The sequence below is a fragment of the Brachypodium distachyon genome, chromosome 3 (genome assembly GCF_000005505.3).
Source record: "Brachypodium distachyon strain Bd21 chromosome 3, Brachypodium_distachyon_v3.0, whole genome shotgun sequence".
Taxonomy (NCBI): Eukaryota; Viridiplantae; Streptophyta; class Magnoliopsida; order Poales; family Poaceae; genus Brachypodium; species Brachypodium distachyon.
The window spans coordinates 45,697,898-45,713,402 of record NC_016133.3 but is presented as its reverse complement, the minus strand read 5'-3'; the positions used below and the strand labels follow the sequence as shown (position 1 = coordinate 45,713,402).

General features: G+C 51.3%; 1 protein-coding gene across 1 annotated transcript; it reads right to left on the bottom strand.

The window, feature by feature from the left end:
* Positions 1-12,934: 12,934 nt before the first annotated feature.
* Positions 12,935-13,946, bottom strand: LOC100831268 (glutaredoxin-C3). The gene has a single exon (XM_003574979.4). The coding sequence runs from the start codon at positions 13,781-13,783 to the stop codon at positions 13,376-13,378; it is 408 nt and encodes a 135-aa protein (XP_003575027.1). The 5' UTR covers positions 13,784-13,946; the 3' UTR covers positions 12,935-13,375.
* Between the last annotated feature and the right edge of the window lie 1,559 nt (positions 13,947-15,505).

The following is a 15,505-nucleotide window of genomic DNA, read 5'->3' as shown; positions in this document are numbered from 1 at the left end:
GACAAAACAGCTTTACTTTTCCTGGCGTCAGGCGACGCGCACCGTAGCCACGCGCCGGCTTTCGTCATCGGTCCTTCTTCGGTGCTTTACTGTGCAGTCGCCTGGCACCGCGACGTGAGCAACGACTGCTTTCCTTTGATAAAGGAGGCGCTGCTTTAATTTGCGCCATGTGCTCACGATAAGATCGTTGACGCATCTCGGCGCTGGCCGAGATCAGACTGCTTGTGTTTATCCTGCAATCACATAAGACAAGATAGATATGCCGGCATATCCTTGGTATGCCCACCTGTTAGCAATGCGGCTTAAGGATGCCGGCGTATTTGCCTGTGCCAGCTTTGCCCTTGTTATCTCGGCTAATGTGTGTCGTCATGACCCTACCCGGGGTCATCCCCCCGACACTAGTCTCCGAAGCTGTTGCGGTCCGGCAGGAAAAGATGTCGGGCCACGACAGTTTCCCACAACTCAAGCCACCAAAGCCTAGTAGGGCTGAGCCAAGGAAGATGCCGAAACAATCATGAGCTTTCTTAGCCGAGATCAGGCAACTCCGACATATCTAGTCGGCGTGGTTATTCAGCCCTGAGCCGAGATTCCTTTCTTCATCGCAGCCGGCAGTAGAAAGCCCGTTTCTGCCGACATTAGTGCCACCTGTCGCTCACACTCTGCGCTCTGCTTAAACAACGGGAAGATAGGACCAGAAGTACTGCCGGCGCGCCTTTTGAGGCGAGCGTGTCGTCCCATCAGACAGTAAAACAGGTAGGTCATTTAAGAGGGGGAACTTCGGTTCCCACGCGGATCCTTATCTCCCCGGATTCGGCAGGATTTACTGCGCCACGTCGTGCCATAACCGCGCGCGTGTGCCGTTTATGGGGTTAAATGCTCCCATGATTGTGCGTGGCCATACCGTTGGCCACAGAGATCGTGGGCGGAAGATCCGCGCCCCATTAGTGCGCCGCGGTTATAAATAAGGGGGGCGGGGTGAAAACCCTTCACTTTCCCCCCGAAACCCTTGCTCTCCTCTGCTCACGCGCGCCCCGCCATTGCTGCGAGCTCAAAGCTTCTCTGCCGCCGCGCCTCCTAGCTCCTGCAGCCAAGCTCGCCACCGTACTCTTGCGCTCGCTCGCTTGGCTCTCCGCCGCCGTTCTCTTGCCCGCTTGCATCCTGCGCCGCTAGCTCCTCGCCGGACCCCAGACCTAGATATGTTTTCGAGCAATGGCGTCTTCTTCCCGCGATGCCGCCACCGTCGACCCCGCCCTTCAGCACGCCTAGTAGGACACGGGCTCGGAGCGCGCCGGATGGGAGGGCTCTGACGTGTCGCCGACATCGACTGGCTCCACCGCACCCGGCGGATCCCGGAGGAGGTGGAGTGCCGGATCCCCGGCCACGAGGTTGTGCCAACACCCGAACCTGGTGAGTGTGTCGTCTTCGTTGCTCACTTCGAACGCGGATTCGCACTCCCGGCTAGCGACTTCACTAGGCAGTTCCTAGACTTTTTTGGCCTGCAGCCACACCACCTTCCGACTAACGCCATTCTTACTCTCTCGGCATTTGTTACCTGTTGTGAGAGTTATCTCGGCCTCTGGCCCTCTATTGACTTGTGGGCCAAATACTTCATGTTCCGACCCCAAGTCCTTCCCGATAAGAACAATCCCGGTGCCGCTAAGCCCATGACTTAGTGCGGCGCCACCACCGCCATACCCCCCCCCCCCCCGAGGTTCGATCTTCCCTCGGATCCAAGGTCTTGAGTCCTGCAAGAAATGGCTCAAGACCTTCTTTTACGTCAAGAACTCCTCCGACACCGACATGATCAACCTGCCGGGATTCATAGTCAGTCCACCAGAGGAAAAGAAGAACTGGAAACATGACCCCAAAGACTCACTTCCGAAGATCAATGAGGTTCATGCCGGCATCATCGAGCTCAGGGAGAACGGGATGACGGCTGACGACCTTCTGGCGACATTTGTGTTCCGGCTGGTCTGCCCGCTCCAACGCCGGACACACAAAATGTGCTTTTATAGCGGCCAGTTCGACCCGAACCGGGTTTCAACTGTCCGGCTAGACAAACCCGAAGTCCGGCACCGAGTTAAAGCGATTGCCAAGACGAACCTGTCCGAGCACTGGGTCTGGGGCATGATTTCGTTCAGCCGGAAGAACCGTGCGCCTCCGGTAAGTCTTTATTTGTGTATGTCTTCAATTTTCATCCGAGATGATTGTTATGCCGGCTTCCATCTGACAATGACTTAGCCTGGCAAAACCGCTGGGTGGCAACCAAAGCCAAAGCCCATGGTCGTCGGGTAAGATTTATATCATTTCAATCTTCTAATGTCGGTATTTTTCTTAATCGTCATGAAGGTAACAAACTTTCATTTCTGCAGGGAGGCTTTGACGGCTACGCAATCTCAGACCTGCATTGCGTCTGAGATTCTGGCAGCCTCATCTCCGCTTGTAGAGCCTTCCACTCAGGCTACGGGAGAGACCAAGACCACCGCAGATCCGACATCCCCTGTCCGGAATGTCAGCCCTGGCATCGACGCTTCGAGCGTCGCACAAGCTGGGACATCTGTGACTGGGACTTCGGCGGCCGGGCTACTCCTTCATCGGCAGCGCCTGACATGCAATCACAGTCGCTGGCCACGGATACTCCTCAACAGCTGGGCCACACAGTCCTAAGGACCCCAAGGACCCCAAGCGACAGCAACGCCACCATCGCCGCCGCCGCAGCCGCAAGCGACTCAATTAGCGGCTGCACGAGCCAAGAAGACTGGGAGCTCCGCCATCCAGGCGGGACAAGAGCCTCCGAGTTCTTCCAGCTCACCATCTGTCTGGGGTACTTAGGGAGTTCCCCTTAGGACGGCAAGCGGGCATAGCTAGGGGTCACTTGGCCAGTATGTGACGGACTGGAACAGAGCCGACAGCTACGAGGTGAACTCCGGCACCATTCAGACAGCGCGGCAGAACGCTCTGGTGGGGCCAGCACCTGTGGCGGCGACTTCGGAGTCGGTGTCGGCCCGGATGTTCCAGGTGAGGGTCGCCCTGTTTGAGTCCAGCCGAGCTGCCGAGGTACGAATAATTCCTTTGAAGTTTTTTACTCTATCTCCAGTATGCATACTCCTAGTCCCCAAGGTTTACGGCGAGTAAGAATTAGTCGGCCTGAAGCTTATCTCAGAAAATTCCAAACACTCTACAAGACTTAAAAACTTCAAACACTATTTCCCGAGATGCAGGTTGGGTTTAGAATAATTGGCCTGAAGCTTAAAAACTTCAAACACTATTCTTCGAGATTCAGGCCGGGTTTAGAATAGTCGGCCTGAAGCTTAAAAACTTCAAACACTTATTCCCCGAGATTCAAGCCGGGTTTTGAAAAGTCGGCCTGAAGCTTAAAAACTTCAAACACTTATTTTTCGAGATTCAGGCCGGGTTTAGAATAGTCGGCCTGAAGCTTAAAAACTTCAAACACTTACTCCCCGACATTCAGGCCGGGCTTAGAATAGTCGGCCTGAAGCTTATAGCTGTTGACCTACCACTGCAATAGAATTAACTATGGATCATCGTCTTGCAGAGCTGCATGAACAAGCGCACTGCCACCTTTAAAGTTCTGCTCGCCGCACACCGGAAGTTGGCGGCGGAACACAAAGCTTTGGTGGCCGAACGACAGAACCAGAGTAAGTACATTTCCACCGACATAAAAGCTATGTTCAACTATCTATGTATTTGTGAAGGCTGAAATGTGCCCTCGTACGCAGTCGGGAACGATGCTCAAGTGTCGGAGCTCCTGAAGCGCGTCGCAGAAGTGCAAGGTACCACCGAGTCCTTTTCTCGGGTTGCATCCATTTCAATCTTGGACTCTTGTAATCAATGTCTTTCAAACTAGGGAGAAAACTCGGCTGGAGGAACAGCACCGAGACGAGGTGGCCCGGCTGAGGGCGCAACTTGAAGCGCAAGCTGAGGCGCACAAGGTCGAGGTAGTTCAACTTACCTCGGCCCTCTCCACTCAAGCCGACGAGAAGATCCGCCTAGAAGGCGAAGTGTAGAAATGCAAAGATCTTGTTGCCAAGGCCGAGACTCGAGCCACGTCTGCTGAGGAGGAGAAGGCCGAGAGTGCCCACATGCTCAGCTGTGCACTCGGGATCTCGGCAAGATAGACGGGTTGCTAGCCAGTAAGTTGCCCTTACCCAAATATTTTCCTTTGATCACCTGGCCGAGAGCAACAATAGCATGCCGAGATTCATTATTCCTTCTTTGTCCCTGTCAGAATTTTTTCCCCACTCTACCGAGAGTGCTCAGGCCGCCGTGATCAGAGCTCGCGGAGAAAGGGATCCAGCTAAGGCATTGCCCTCGGAGTACGATGCAGATGACTACCTTATCAGCATCTGGACCCGTGTCAAGCCACTGAAGTCCTTCAGGGTCGACATGCTTAATGCTGGCATCCGCGCCTTCCGGGCTCTGTGGTCGGGAGAAGAAGCTCCGAGTGGCATCCCGGAATTGCCAAGCGTCTCTTGGGGGTGGAGGACCGTCTAAACGAGTGGTGGGAGTCGGCCGCTCGTGTCGGCACCGACAAGGCTCTATCGTTCGTACTTTCCTGGTACGACGGCATTAACCTCGACGTGCTGCAGTCCATGCGCGTCGGCTCTCCCTTCCTCTCGGACCCAGAGCTAATCGCGAAGCGTCAGAAACGGGCCTACTCTTTCATCCAATATGCTGACGTGCATAAATTCATGGAGGGTCCGATATCAGATGCGGACGAGGAGGCGGCCGAGGAAGACGAAGAGGAAGTCGACGAAGAGATCGTGGTCGAGTCGACTTCCACCGCGACGGACGCTCCGAGCACCGGCACCAACAACCCTTCTGTTTGAGCTTAGCTATGTCGGAACAAATGTTGAAAGCTGTTAGATCCCCAGGATGCTGGGCGCAGATGTAAACATTTTGAAGTACTTTCACTTATGATGCATGATGCTTTAAATTTGCTTATGCCTTTTTAATTGTCAAGCTCCCAACCGAGTCCCCGAGTTTATTTTTTCTGTCTCGCTGGCATTCGACGTATAAATCACGAAGTCATAGAATAGACCTTTCGAAAAATCTTAAACTCAAAAGACTCGCCTGAAAATGCCCGATACAGGAAGGAAATTCCGGGTTAGAGAAAATAACACGCATCTCGGCTCGCTCATTTGCTTGTTTCCGCAATCGTTTTTCATGTGTTCAGTAATTTCGTACCCATACTCTAGCTTGCCATGAAGCCGGGTTGCGGACAACAGCTAAGTCATAGAGGGGGTTTTCAGTACCGGTACATTACTAAACCGACATAAGATCACACAATTAAGCCATCCGACATACAAATAGATAAATGCAATTCAACACTTATATAGCATGGAAGTCCCTGAGTTCCTTTTAAGAACCCGGCGGATAATGTCATTGTCTCAAAACATTCAACATAAGGAAAAAACGAACTCATCTCTTAAGTACAGAACGGACGAAGCAAAGCTACATTCCATGGCCTCTTGGTTTCCTCGCCCGACCGGTCCATCCTGTTCGCGTTGGGATCCTGCGCATCTATAAGATAGTAGGAACCATTCTGCAGCGCTTTGCTCACAATGAAGGGTCCTTCCCATGGGGGTGACAGTTTATGCATGGCGGCTGTACGCTGCACAAGCCGGAGCACAAGATCTCCTTCCCGGAATTCCCGCGGGTTTACCTTCCGACTGTGATAACACCTTAGGTGTTGTTGATAGATGGACGAATGAGATAAAGCCAATTCCCCTGCTTCTTCGAGCAAGTCGACATCATTTTCTCGGGCCTCTTTTACCTTGGCTTCCGTATACATGGTCACTCGCGGAGAGTCATGTTCAGTGTCGGCTGGTAAGACAGCTTCCGCCCCGTATACGAGGAAAAATTGCGTATAGCCTGTGGAGCGATTTGGAGTTGTCCTAAGACTCCATAGCACAGTTGGGAGTTCATCTAGCCAGCATCCTGGAGTACGTTCCAGTGGCTCAATTTGCCGAGGTTTTATGCCAGTTAGAACCATGCCGTTTGCTCTCTCAACTTGTCCGTTGGACTGAGAATGTGCCACTAAGGCGATATCCAGCCGGATTTTCTTTTCCGCGCAAAACCACGCGAAAGGCCCCTCTGTGAAGTTTGTTCCATTATCCGTTATGACGATGTGCGGGTAACCGTATCTCAAGACAATGTCCTTCAAAAATGACACCGCAGTCTTGCCATCACACTTCCGTATCGGCTTCACTTTGATCCATTTGGTGAACTTGTCGACCATGACGAAGATACGCGTCATGCCTCCTCACGCCCGTTTGAAGAGTCCCACCATATCCAAACACCAAACAGCAAACGGCCAAGTAATTGGGATAGTCTTGAGCTCCGATGCCGGCATATGAATGTTGCTGGCATACCTCTAGCAACCATTGCATTTCCTGACCATGTCTTTTGCTTCCTGTAGCACACTCGGCCAGTAGAAACCGTGCCGGAATGCCTTGTCCACCAATGTTCTTAAGGATGCATGATGACCACATTCCCCTTGATGAATATCCCGGAGTATTTCTTGTCCTTCTGCCGGCTCAACGCATCGTTGCAAGACGTTAGTAACACTTCTCTTGTGCAGTTCGCCATTGATGATAGTGTATGCCTTTGCTCTTCTCTGAATTTGCATTGCCGACACTTCCTCTTCCGGGAGACTCCCATCCTTGAGGTAGGATTGGCGAGGCTAATATCGGCGCCATAGCAATCATCTTCTTCAGTTCTTGGAAGGCCTCTTCTGCCTGTTGCGTCCACACAAACTTGTCGGTTTTCATCAGTTGGTATAAGGGCATTGCCTTTTCACCCAGCCGACTAACGAAACGACTTAGCGATGCTAAGCATCCAGTGAATTTCTGCACATCTTTGAGACATTTCGGCAGTTTCATTCTCTCTATGGCGGCGATTTTCACATGGTTCATTTCTATACCTCGGCTCGATACCAGGAACCCGAGTAGCTTCCCTGCCGGCACACCGAATGTGCATTTGACCGGGTTTAGCTTCATTCGGAATCACCTCAGATTTGTAAATGTTTCCCGGATATCATCCAGCAGCATGGCGCTTTCTCTAGTTTTTATGACGACATCGTCGACATATACCTGCACATTTTTGCCGAGTTGGTCGTGCAAGCATTTCTGCATGCATCTTTGATAAGAAGAGCCTGCATTTCTCAAACCAAACGGCATAGTGCGATAGCAATAGGCCCCGAACGGGGTGATAAATGATGTCTTTATTTGATCATTAGGGTTCTGCCACGGTTGCGCACTTCCCCAACTCGGCTAGGGTTATGCATTGCAGTGGAATTGAGACCAGGAGCTTTGTTATACTCACGGAGTGAAATATCGAGCTCTTGCTGAGCGTGAGCCACGTCGACAGCTTCTTGCAGCAGTTTCTGGCGCTCCAACTCCAACTTAGCCTGCAGCTGGACCGGGTTAGCGTTTGATGCCACCGGTGCAGTCAGCCGTTCGATGGCGGCCTGAAGTTGAGTCGGCTTTGCCGGCACAACGGACGTGCCGGCCTGAGTAGTGATGTTCTCCGGCTTCTCCATGGGGAACTTCGTCATTCTACCGGATTTGCTTGGGAGCGCGCCACTCTCTGCAGCGCCGCCGTGAGCCGTCACCATGACCTCCACATGGTCAGCGGGGCAGTCGACATGCTGGCCGCGAACCGTGCAAACGGCGGGGGGATCTTCGGCCACCACCACCTGCCCGGGGTACCTGCAAGGATTGTCAGTGGAGACATAAACCTCATGCATGCTAAAGTTGATGAAGCGGCCGGCGCAGGGAAGCGGCGCGTTGTTGAACCAGCCCGCATTGTTGTCGATGAAGTCCAGAAAGCCGAATCTCTGGACAAAATGGAGACCACGCGCTCTCCGGTGACGAGGAAGTCCGGTGACGAGGAAGCTTCCCGTCCGGATGAAAACTCCAGCCAGCGCCGCTGCTAGCCCCATGGTGGGCGCCAACTGTCTTGATGGTGTCACGACAGATGCCATAGGATGGCTTATGTTGGGGCCGATGGACGAAGGAGGAACCGGAGGAGGGAGGATGTGATTAGAACCACGCACAACACAAGAACACACACACGGTTTATCCAGGTTTGGAGCCTTCTAGATGAGTTAAAACTCCTACTCCTGCTTTGTGGTATTTCCCGAGATATCGGCGGTTACAACGAAGCTCCTTGAGCTGTTTCTTGAGGAAGAAGAAGAAGAAGAAGGGGAAAACCCTAAATATCTAAGTGAAGAACCCCTCTCCTGGGAGGGGTGGTGTTCCTATTTATGGGCCGCCAATATCACTCTGACATGTGGACCAAAGGTTAACCTTATCTTCTACAGGCCCCACCGGCCACGCCCCTCGGTTCCCTCCGGGTGGCACGGCAGGGGACAAAACAGTTTTACTTTTCCTGGCGTCAGATGACGCGCACTGTAGCCACGCGCCGGGTTCCGTCATCGGTCCTTCTTCGGTGCTTTACTGTGCAGCCGCTGGCACCGCGACGTGAGCAACGACTGCTTTACTTTGCGCCATGTGCTCAGGATAAGACCGTTGACGTATCTCGGCGCTGGCCGAAATCAGATTGCTTGTGTTTATCCTGCAACCACATAAGACAAGATAGATATGCCGGTATATCCTTGGTATGCTGGCCTGTTAGCAATGTGGCTTAAGGATGCCGGCGTACTTGCCTGTGCCAGCTTTCTCCTTGTTATCTCGGCTAATATGTGTCATCATGACCCTACCCGGGGTCATCCACCCGACAAAAGGAGAACATGGTCCAGAGAGAAAATTATCTAAACAACAGAGATGGAAATAATCCCAGCGATCACTTTCTGTTTGGAGCTTATATTTTTTTTTCGAAAAGGGGAGAGAAATCCCAGCCTCTGCATCAATAGATGCACACAGCCATTGTTTGTTTGGAGCTTGTATAAAAAACATCAAGGTAATCGATAGGATGGTGCACACTTTTTGATTGCATTTTTAATTGCTAACCTCATTTGGCACGTGGTCACACTTTCTTACTTGAAGTATAAATCTCTTTGGACTTACAGATAACCAAACATCGTTGTGATGATTAGTGCACATTGCCTGGGTGATTACTGGAGGATGTGGTAGCTCCATCTCATGAAAACTCAAACTCAAGATTAGATGTCGTGCGTGTCTCTTCAAGATGGATGATTGTTTCAATGGTTGACGCCAGGACACATCCATCTACAGTGAGATATTCGTGGTAGTTTGGTTAATTTTTAAATCTCTGGTAGTTCCTGGTGATTGCAAACCTTGTGGTTAACCAATAAAATCCCTGTTACCCGGAGAAAAAGATTGAGAGAAGAATCGATAGGGGTTGAGATCTTCTCAGGACCGCAGTCGATAAGGCCATTTCAATTGAACCTTCAGCTCAGGAGAAAAGGCCCATCTGCAGTATATATCGGAGCAATGCTTCCGTGGAAAGGCCCATGTCAATAAGCCTCAAGCCTTTTTTTACCATATTATCGATTGTATTATGCCATCAGCTGGCTTATCATATGGTGGGCCGGAGCCCAAAAGGCAGTGATTGATTCCCGAAGCACCTAGGCGAGATCCCCTAGCCGCAAGAGTCCAAGAGGAACCCTACAACATTTGTTACAAGAAGATGTCGCTCGCTGCCTCGCTGGTGTTGTCTCCCAACAGATTTAGCCAAGCCGCTGTCTCTGTCTCCCTTCTTCCACGAATGTTCCTTCCTTCTAGCTGGGGCTCGTTGTATGCATGGGTGCCTCCGCTAATCCGCTTCCTGCTGCCATGTGTTGGGGCCTGTGTCCTATTATGTGGTTCTTACCGGTGCACGCGCGTACGTACTACAGTACTCCTATCGTGCATGTGCGAGCGTCAGTTGCCTCGGCCGGCGTCGCGATTGTCCTGTACCGGCGGTGGCGAAGCTTTCATTAGAGGCTCTTGCTTGTGTGGCGCTGGCGCACATGGGAAGGAAGGGATGTGGCCGCTTCAATTAATTAGTACTCCATCTCCGAAAAAAAAATATTAATTAGTACTCCTGCTACAAAAAGAGTAACTCCAAGAAAAACTGGATAGGCTTTACCCCGGCGCCAAACAGCCTCCTGCTCGATCGGCCAATTTCCTTGGCTTTACACGCGGCGTGCATCGTGATCCTGAGAGAGCGAAGCGTCGGGATCGGGTCCTTGGGATCGCGCGTGGCCGCGGCTGCGCCCCGTTGGGCTGTCAGGTAGGGCCGACAGCGCCGTCGTGTCCTGGGCCCTCCCCCCGGCCGGCCCGCGCAGCGACGCTGTCGGCCCACGCCGGTCGCCAAAGCCGTCGTGCCGTCCGGCCGGGCGCCAGACACAAGTCAGCGATCCCCGGCCGCCGACGTCAGCGCGCGCGTGACGTTGCTGCGTCCGGCTCCCATCCCCTCGATCCCGCAGCCGCCATACATCGCTGTCCCTGCTCTGTCGCGTCCACAAAACTTGAGCACCATGACCAAACAACATTTTAAGTTGATTGTTGTGAACAATTTGTACTAATTTGCACCTGTACAGTACGCAAAAAACGATAGAGAGGACAGAAACCAGGACAAAACTCGTCGGGTAGGTGCTCATTCTTCCTTTGCAACTGGAGTAGTAGTTTCCACAACGATCAAATGTTTGTTAGTTGCTCCCATATAGTACTACAACACATTTGATTTGTAACATGTGCTGGAGCGCTTGCAAGCACAATCATGGTTGCCTAATGACTGCTGTTGGGGTGTACGTATCCAATTGAATTGAAGGCGGGGCCCTAGATACGCAGGGTTTACTAATTGCGTGCATGTGTGCGCGCTGTTGTTAAAGCCGCGGCATGCAACGCAGCGCATAAATGAGACGACGAGAGCCTTTTTACCTTGTCGTGCCGAAAGCCGATTCGCCGGAGACCCCTGCGTGCTTTCCGCCAACACCCATAAATGCCAGTCATGCCGTCGCTAGCTGTTTGTGTTTCTCGCTGCATTGCATCATGAATCGTAAGCCAACTATACGTACATGCGAGGAGATCTGGTCGGAGCCAAAACCTAAAGACAAATGCATATTCCTGCCCGTTGAACCATATAGGCATATATACTCCACCAACTACGAATTTTCAAAGGATAGCTTCTTCCTTTCTTCTTTTCTCAAATTTTGGGGGACGCGCCAAATATGAGCTCTAACCGTCTAACTATGGAAGATTTTCTTTGAATAGATGTTATTTCTCTTCCTTCTCTTAACCCAAAATTTCATACATTTCTGCCATGCAGCATATAAACATGACGTCTTGTCGCTAATGGGGGCGATAATCCTTTCTTTATTTCAAAAATGATCAACGAACCATGATTGTTCGTGGCCGTCTCCTCCAGCAATGAAAAAGCCCAAAATTTATAGGAGAGTACTCCCTCCATCCCAATTTAAATACTGTGCAAAAGATTACTAGCAAAAGATTTAGAGTTAGAACTATTTATAATTGGCTTGGATGGGATGCTCTGGTTGGACTTTTAATGGGCAGGAAGATTTAAAATTTTTTTAGAACAATGATCTGCTTTATGTATTCAATGAATCGAGAACAATTGATAGAGAAAAACTAAAATGGCAATAATGATTTTGGATAAACCAAAAGGTACACCAAAATACATTTGAAGCCAACTTCTCTAACTGCCCCAATCGTACCTAGACAATTCTCCAAATCTCTAGCGAAGAAACAATACAAGACCAAATCTGCATGAGATGTACTAACCTTGTAGGTTTTATAGAGCCGCATGAGCCTCCCACCTCATCAGGTGAGAACTTGAGATCATTGAACGCGCGGTGGCCGGGAACACACACCGCTAGAAATATGCTGATTTATGACCCCTAATTTTCGTCACTAAATCATCATTATTTTTCATTATGACATTCTCATGCCGAAAATCAGATCACAAATCAGGTTGTAAAACTGTTGAATCATCGTCGAACTGACGAGGAAGGTGACCAAAATCACGAAATTACGAGTCATGAGATACACAAGCTCCATGGAGTAGACCACAATAGTCGATCCAGAACAGGGATGAATGGGTGGACTTCTAATGGGTAAGATTTAACTATATATTGACAATCATAGAGCATGGACCGTCACTAATGAGGTCTATACCACTCATCAATGGACCGAATGTTTGGCCCGTCATTGGTTCCACTCGTTAGTGGTATTGATATCACCACTAATGGGCCTCAATTTGGGTCAGTCAGTGATCTATGTTTTTTCTATCAAAATTAGATCATGTGTTGGAGTCGACACCGAATTAAAAAATTAAAAGAAGTGTTTGCTATATTGAAATTAGAATTTGTTTGCTCAGGCTGCATGGGACAAGGAGGACAGACCATCAGGAGAGTAACATGAAGTAGTAACATGCCCATGTTATTAGACTAAGTTACTATCTCCATACTGGAGAGTAACTTATATGTAGTGTTATGCCTTGTGTCATTTATTGTGTTGCCCACGGAGAGGTGTTCCTCTACTTTAATTAGTTGTATTTGACCCGGTGTCTAGGCGTTGTTGTTAAGCTAATGTTAGGTATGCATGCATGTACACTTTGTAGTCATGGTCGATCTGGGTCACGGAATGTTCCTCTGCAGCAGTCAGCAACACCAGAAACTATATATGTATCGAGATCGCAAGATTGCACTTTTCTTACCTTTTCTTTATCCTGGTTAATTTAACTGCGTAACCACTTTACCAAAAGTTTGCATGCATACGTCGTTGGCCCTGGCATGCTCTGGAGTACAGTCAACTTAGTTAACTGTGTATAGATCAAGTGCTGATTTTTCGTCAGGAGATAACTGGGCATAACATAGAAGTTCGATCTGCATGCATTATGGTTCCGCATTTTGCGGGATGATGGGAAAAAAAAGTTCTTTATGGCTACACACTGGATATGAGGATTGATGAAGGGCCAAGCGAAAAAAGGAATCTGGAAGCTGTATGAATTTAGGAGGCGATAAAACACTACCTACCGGTAGTATACATTAACTCCAAGCAAGCACACACACATCGATCCAGCACGCCGGCCAAACACCACATTTTTTTTTTCGAGAAGGCCAAACACCACATGCATGCGCTGCATCCAACGTACACGGACGGAGAGGCATTCCTAGTAGTTGAAACAACAAGGCACACACCAACTTCTTACACACACAACACAAACACACTTGAAACCGTGTGGTTGTATCCTTCGCCTAGCTAGCTAGCCGTATCACCTTAGTATGCGTCTCCCTGGTCACAATAACAAGAGGGCACCGTACGTAGTACTCTATTAGCACCTAGAGGAGTAGTACTCGTAATTAGCAGGAGGGGTAACAGCATAAATGAAAGACCTATGCGGAAACAGTACGCAGAATCGAAGCCTAGAGCCAGAGCGCGCCGGCGTCCTTGAGGAGCGGGACGAGGGAGCCGTTGATGTGCGCGGCCATGACGCGGTCCATGGCGCCCACGAGCCTCCCGCCGATGAAGACGACGGGGACGACGGGGGCGGCAGAGCCGAAGGCGCCGAAGCCGGCCACGAGGCGGGCCAGAGCGCGCTCCAGCTCTCGGCCCCGCGGGTCCAGGTCCAGCTCGTGGACCGTGGGGTGCACGCCCATGCCGCAGAAGAGCCGCTTCACGGCGTGGCACATGCAGCAGCTGCTCACGCTGAACACCACCACCGCGCTCTCCGACGCCAGCCGCTCCACCCGCGCCACCGCGCTCTCCATTGACGATGCCGCCGCCGCTGGCCCCATCGGCATGTACCACGCCTGCTCAGCTGCGTACTGCATTGTCGTCGATGATTTGGATAGTGATCGAGCTGCTCCTGTGGGCTGTGGTCAGGTGGAGGAGAGTTGCGCTTAACTCCTGTGGGCTGTGGCTAGATAGCTAACGAGATCTCTTGTACTTCGAGAGGAGCTCTCCTGTTGCTGGTTGGTTAGTGAATGGCCGGGCTTAACACTTTGGACAGCAAGCGCAAGATAGTGGGAGTGTATATATAGTAGAGGAGACGTGCAGAGGGGTCCTTTTGGTAATTTCAGGGAGGCAGGGAAGGAAGGATCGGCAGTTCCGAGCCAATGACGTTTTTGGGGGTTCGTAAGCCAATTACTTGTGTTCTCCTGGGGGATCACCGTACCAGCAGCTGCTAGTTTAGTACGGAGTACTTGTCCATGTGTCTGGGCGTCTAGCGATGTCAATTTTAACTTTGTGCTAGTGCCACTTGCATTTTTGGCTTTCTTTAGTTATAGTTCACAGTAATTGATAGTTTGGTTCAATTTTACAATGCTACATACACATATACTACCACCAAAGATCTCACATATGTAAATGTAGATGGTGGTACGGTGCGGTCTTCTTTGGATCGAATTCCACTACAAAATAAAAGTAAAATATAGAAGTAGTAGTACATGCATGGAGCAGCAGCTGCAGCTGCAAAGATTAATGTGCACTGCTTCATTTTTACTCCGATGTAGCGTTGCATGGAGACAGGTAACTGGATGAGCTGAACACTAGGCTTTTTGATGCCATCGCCGAAACACTGCTAGTGTATTACATCACCAAGATGTTTCCTTGTCCCCCATTGCCTTTTTTTTCGGGCACAGCTAGCCTGTCTTTATCAGTGCAAAGTAGAGACACGCCTCACTGAGGATTTGCTGGGAGATCTTTGATGGCTATCGAGAGAGAACAAAAGCCCTCAAAAGACCCGGCTTTTTTGCTTCCTCTTTGGGTTCGCAGCCTACGTTTCCAGAATCCTGGTCAAAACATTTCTAAAGCGGTTCAGGCAGCAAATGATACCGCCGAGAAGATTGCTAGTGCTACCAAAGTTGCTCCCACACAGTGCCATGTTCCGGTCAATCTGAGCTGCTCAATATAAATCCGACGGAAAGACTAGCCATTTGAAAGTTTTGCAGTTAGCCCCTTAAATTTTTGTGTGAATCAACCCTCCCCCACCCCCCATTTTCCATTTATCTCTCCTCCCTCTCTCTCCCTCGATGCCTCATTTGTTCCCGTCCTCCTCACGCGAGCCGCCCCGCCGCCATGGTCGCGGCCGCCCTCCGCCGCCGCCTTCCTCTACCTCCGCACGAGCGACGAGCCGCCGCCGCTACTTCGCTCTGCCTCCGAGGCCGCCGCCGGCGCCACAGACCTCTGCGCCCGGAGCCTACCACGCGACCCACTGCCTCCTCGCCGTCCAGGCCTACAGCGCCGCCCACGCCCCCGGATTCGGTGAGACCCGCCGTGCGGCCGACTGGATCCGACGAGATCCGTCGCACCGCCCCGCCTCCCTACTGCCTCCTCGCTGTCCAGTAGCCTACCTCTGCGCCCCGAGGCCGCCGCCCGACTTGCCTGCCCCCTTCGCGACCCCCGCGCCCCGGAGCCGCACGCGACCGCCGCCGCTTCCCTCCACCCGAGGCGCCACCGACAACCACGCCCCGAGGCCGACGCGTCGATCCAGATCTTGGAGCGCCCGGCAAGCTCCCGCGCACCGGCGACCGGATCCGCCAAGACCCGTCCTC

What these genes read in the sequence shown, in the direction of transcription:
- LOC100831268 (XM_003574979.4), bottom strand. Translation starts at nt 13,783, where the DNA reads ATGCAGTACGCAGCTGAGCAGGCGTGGTACATGCCGATGGGGCCAGCG.